General features: G+C 39.0%; 1 protein-coding gene across 2 annotated transcripts in view; it reads left to right on the forward strand.

Annotated features, from left to right (window-relative positions):
• EDNRA (endothelin receptor type A) overlaps positions 1-717 on the forward strand; it is a 27,877-nt gene extending 27,160 nt beyond the window's left edge. For both annotated transcript variants that reach the window (XM_010142215.1, XM_010142216.1), the window contains one exon: positions 577-717. In XM_010142215.1, coding sequence (XP_010140517.1) covers positions 577-717 — 141 coding nt within the window. The remainder of the gene's footprint in view (positions 1-576) is intronic.
• Positions 718-1,299: the final 582 nt, after the last annotated feature.

The following is a 1,299-nucleotide window of genomic DNA, read 5'->3' on the forward strand; positions in this document are numbered from 1 at the left end:
TCCCGTAGAGATTCCACCTACACAGATTTAGGCACTAGTTTTTGTGAAGGGAGGGAAGGATAGTATGATCCCGAATGACCTTTTACTTTTAACTGTGAAAAATGATACACCTCAGTATATTCACTGTTCCTTTTCCTAAACAATTCCCTCTTCTAAGACATTAGAAGAGACCTAAGTCACAGGCTGGGGAATTTTCTTCTTTTCCCTTACATGCCGAGCAGCACACTGATCCCTAAGTTTGAAGTGCAGTGATAAAGAGAAAAAAAAACAGCCCAGCTTTTACACTATGTATTGAGTTCTGTCAGTTCTCAACCAATTTACCTTAGTCAGACAAATTTCCCTTTTGATACTACGAAAGTTTTTCTTAACTAAGAGGCACAAGTTGGGCCTAAATTGCTTCATTTGTAATGTTTAATCACAAGAACTGCTCGTATCCTGGGATAAAAAAAAATTGCCTGAGTACAGCTATTACTCCCTTCAGATAGAATTGTCTGTTCATTTCTGAATGAAAAATACGGTTGGAAATCTGCAGAGAGTTGATAGATTTTGTGTTAATTTCTTTTTTCCAATTTCCAGTCATGTCTTTGCTGTTGCTGCTCCCAATCCAAGAGTCTAGTGACTTCAGTGCCCATGAATGGAACAAGCATTCAGTGGAAAAATCAAGAGCTCAACAATCACAATACAGATCGAAGCAGCCATAAAGACAGCATAAACTGAAAATTACGGACTCTGATGCCACTTCAGAAGCAAACAAGAAGAAAAAAGTCACAACGAAGCTATTTCAACAGGAAGCCCAGTGACTGTTCCGTAATCAGTTCAGACACGTGCACCCTTGTCCCCAGAGGTGACCGCGAAGATTGACTGACTGTAACTGTGATGTTCTGTGAACTGACATGCACTGGATGGTAACTCTCTCTCTGAACATGATATTGATGGGATTATTACACCAAAAAACTCACTTGAACTGCACAGGTGGTTTGCTCTTCTGAACCAAGGAGGAAGTGTCCAGTGACTGGTACTATACCATCTTTTTACCTGATTGTCACCTAGGATTAATCGCTCTGGAATTTTTTAGAAGATATAAAATGGAATCTGTCTGTGACTATATTTTCTCTCTGCCCATTTGTCCTTTAACCTTTATTTGTGTGGTGGATATATTCCATGCACTAGTATGTTTTGCATGTTGTTTTTGTTTTTCAGTTTTATGTTGGAAAATGTTTTGGTCCACGCCAGTATTTTATTTACTTATGTTACAATGGGTCAGGACATTAACTGGGCAGTTCACATTTGTAGCACTTC

Source organism: Buceros rhinoceros, unplaced genomic scaffold, assembly GCF_000710305.1.
Source record: "Buceros rhinoceros silvestris isolate BGI_N320 unplaced genomic scaffold, ASM71030v1 scaffold1228, whole genome shotgun sequence".
NCBI classification, from domain to species: Eukaryota; Metazoa; Chordata; class Aves; order Bucerotiformes; family Bucerotidae; genus Buceros; species Buceros rhinoceros.